This window comes from Ischnura elegans, chromosome 5 (genome assembly GCF_921293095.1).
Source record: "Ischnura elegans chromosome 5, ioIscEleg1.1, whole genome shotgun sequence".
Lineage (NCBI taxonomy): Eukaryota > Metazoa > Arthropoda > Insecta > Odonata > Coenagrionidae > Ischnura > Ischnura elegans.
This window is the reverse complement of record NC_060250.1, coordinates 13,288,061-13,291,568: the sequence shown is the minus strand read 5'-3', so window position 1 is coordinate 13,291,568 and position 3,508 is coordinate 13,288,061. Positions and strand designations below refer to the sequence as shown.

Sequence of the window (3,508 nt, the reverse complement as noted above, 5' to 3'; positions counted from 1 at the left end):
CCTGAATTTGGAAAAGTGGACAAATTAATTTCCAATGAAAATGATTGAGTGTTTTGTCTAAGAAGTGCTGTATACCTTGGATTGAGACGAATTGTTTTATGGTTACGAAGTTCTTGAAAACAGGAAACTCAACTCCATATGATTTAATACTCTAAACTTAGGTATGTATTTTCAGCCTGTGTTTCTGTGAGAATGACGGACTATTGCAGCAGAATTTTATGCAGCCTTCAGATATTCTGTTTAACAAAAATTTTCAACTGAGAGTTTCTTTTTAAAAAAAGTTGCTTCCTTTTTTAATAAATACCTATTATAAGATACCACTGCTCTCTTATACCATTTAACCTATTTTGCATTATTTATGGCATTCAATTCCAAATGATAGTGACCTGAGGTGAGTAAGTCTTCAAGGTAATGAGTTGCAGTGAAAATTATGGACCCCAAAATTTAATGTAAAAAACATTTTATTTAAACAAATGCATTTTCTAACTGTAATGTTCATTGGAAGTGGCAGAAGTAGTACCACATAAGGATATTATAATGTTACTTTCTAATGGTGACACTATTAATAATAATATCTGCTGAAAGATTACCCATTCATTAAACGCTACGGCTACAATTTCCCTAAGCTTTGGCATCCAATATAGATGTGCTTAAGACCCAACAACACTGGCTGTGGTATCCAATGAGTTGGTTGTCACTCTTACCCAGCCATTTAAAATGGTTGCCTCATCCAACTAAACGGATGGCACCCCAGCAATCATCTGCATTGGCTTTGGGATCCAACTCTTGGATACCACAACCAATTTTTTCTTTCAGTGCAATACTTTATGATGATTACGAAGAAAACTTTTTTTATCCAATAAAATTCTTAAAGGGGTACTTACACTGCATTGTAGGAATGGTCCTGAGAAATGGAGAAAATGGTCGACTAAACAATTCAATCAAAAATCTTCAGAAATAATGTTTTCTTTGATGAATTTATGGACAAATAGAATACTTGTTTAGATTTTCTTATATAATACTATGTAATTATATGTGAGCAAAAAAAACAAGGTACTAAATAACAATTTCCTTTTTTTTTAAATTTCATTTTGATGTCATTATCATGGCACATTTTAATGTGAGATTGTAAGAAATATTGTTGACCTTAGCATTCAATTTTATTTGTAAACAACTGTGTTAGAATGTTACAATGATGACCTGATACACAAATAAAGATATCTAGGTAACAGCTATAAAGCTAAGTTTTAAGAGATTAAATATTTTTTAAAGTGGATTGCTGACGATAGTCATAAAAGCTAACATTAGTCATTAACCATTTTAAAAAAGTCCACCGAATAAGTAAGCATTCCAATAGTTTTCATCACCTGTAAGCGTCTAACCTCTATGATTATTGTCACATCCCCCAAATGATATTAAAAAAAAAAACAAATTTAGCTTTAGCAACTGCAATTTCCAGCCCATGGTATATGTGCACACTATTCTTCCCCCAATCTTCATTCCCGTTTTTCTGACCTCCCACTACCCATTAACCAGACTTTGGTGAGGCTTGTCATCTTCTGTTGCCAAAAACTTGAAAAGAGGAAGATAACCCAGTAAACACGAATAGCTGCAGCAGCGCTGCACAGGGGTTTCACAGCTGCAAGTTCGTTTCCGTTTCAATGAAGCGCGGTAACAGCGCTTGTGCAGCGCTCTTTCGCAGCGCGCTGGCGAAACATGCAATTGCAGCGCATCAACAGCGCATGCGCAAAGCATGCCTGCAGCACGCTGCTGGAACGCTGCTAATGCGAGTTTGTGCAACAATGCAACAATCCTCCGCTACACGATTGTTTACCAGGGTGCTTGGGAAGTTTACTGAGTCTATGGCGGCCAACGTTGTGGAACTGTTGATCGTCCTTGGGGATTCTTAATAGGTAAGAATTTATCATCTTCTTTTAAAATGTATAATTTTAGTTAATTTAAATTCAATTCTCCTTGAAATTAAGTAGAATTGGCATTCTAGCATGGTGAATATAAACACATTTTAAGACTTTGTGTTTTTGTTTACATACGTGGTCGTAGTTATGTTCGGAACCATTGGATATAAGCTTTTAAATATTGATTATATAGGTTTCCATTAATAGTGAAATAGGAAATGTGTAACGCATGTCACAGGAAAAGTTCGCAGCTCAAAATTTTTTAGTTAGCCAACCTTTTTAGTAAAATATTAAAAAGATTGTCTAACGAGATGGGCTGACGCGATGATGTATTATGCAGTACACGAGTTAAAATTAATGGACATTTCTCATAGCAGGAAAACAACTAGAACCGCAAGCACCTGGTGGGAAAGAAAGAGAGACTAAGCGGCCGGCAACAGCAGAAGAGTTGTATGGTAGTATTTTTATCATGTATTTATTTATATAAGTACTGACATAAAGGTCACTAACCTTTCCACATTTAAAATTTTAGGGTTCATGCAAGCTCAGGAGAAGATATGGGAAAAGAGATACAGGAGATTAGATGGGAAGGTGAGCATGGCTTTAAGCATGCTCACAGAATTAAAGAAAGAGCTAAAGTCCAAGCCTGTAGTGAATGAAGAGAGCATTTCCGTCAACCGGAAATTCCCTCTTAAAACTTGGGATGATGTAGAGGAGCTTGAGAGGGAACTGTCAGAGGATGTATCTCTCCACAATAATTTGGTAAGGCCTCAATCATTTGTGTTTAATTCTTTTATGATAATTTCAACCAGAATTCCATTGATTACATAATATTTTTCTTTACAGGTTACTCAAATTGCTCGCATTTGTGGTGATGAGGAGCAACCCTCAATATACAAAATTTTATATTTTGTATTCACTGACGAAGCAGCGAAGCACTTCTGCCTCACCGGAAAGTCTGGAGTTGAGGGGATGAAGAAGAAAAAGTTTATGGGAACGAAAATATGCAGTGTCATTATGGGTGAGTGTCTTCGTGTATTATGTCTATCATTATAATCAGTACTCTAATGTATACTTAAAACAGAGTAATCATTAATAAAATCATTTATTGCAAACCTGTGTTTTCAATTAATTCTTGCTGCCCCTCACATACTTAAGTAGTACTTGAAGATTGCTATTATCGGCGCAAAAATGGTAGAATGCTGAACGTTAAGCATTTGTATAAATTCTGCCGAAGCTCGACAGTCGTGTCAGATATCGTTCAACTCATTGTTTATTTGACTACAACAATGGATCATTAGTACAACGAGTACAACGATATCTGAAACGACCCTGTGGAGCTTCGGCAGAATTTCATACAAATCCCTAAAGTTCAGCGTTCGACCTTTTTTTGCGGCGATAGTATAGTGGCACATTAGGAATGTATTTTCAGCGATTCGGACATGCGTTTGAAGCGATCGTGGCACATTAGCGCAGCGCTCCTGGCATGCTTGTGCAGCGCTTATGACATGCTTGTGCAGCGCGTATGACATGCTTGTGCAGCGCTTATGACATGCAAAAAAGGGAAGTTTGGGAGTGCTAGACGCGCTGCA

General features: G+C 36.6%; 1 protein-coding gene across 1 annotated transcript; it reads left to right on the top strand.

Moving 5' to 3' along the window:
* Window positions 1–1,878: 1,878 nt before the first annotated feature.
* Window positions 1,879–3,031, top strand: LOC124159647. The gene is made up of 4 exons (XM_046535559.1): window positions 1,879–1,913; window positions 2,294–2,371; window positions 2,449–2,678; window positions 2,763–3,031. The coding sequence occupies exons 3-4, from the start codon at window positions 2,454–2,456 to the stop codon at window positions 2,970–2,972; spliced, it is 435 nt and encodes a 144-aa protein (XP_046391515.1). The 5' UTR covers window positions 1,879–1,913; window positions 2,294–2,371; window positions 2,449–2,453; the 3' UTR covers window positions 2,973–3,031.
* Window positions 3,032–3,508: the final 477 nt, after the last annotated feature.

What these genes read in the sequence shown, in the direction of transcription:
- LOC124159647 (XM_046535559.1), top strand. Translation starts at nt 2,454, where the DNA reads ATGCAAGCTCAGGAGAAGATATGGGAAAAGAGATACAGGAGATTAGAT. An exon ending in TATCTCTCCACAATAATTTG is followed by an intron (nt 2,679 to 2,762) that starts GTAAGGCCTCAA and finishes TTTTCTTTACAG; the next exon opens with GTTACTCAAATTGCTCGCAT.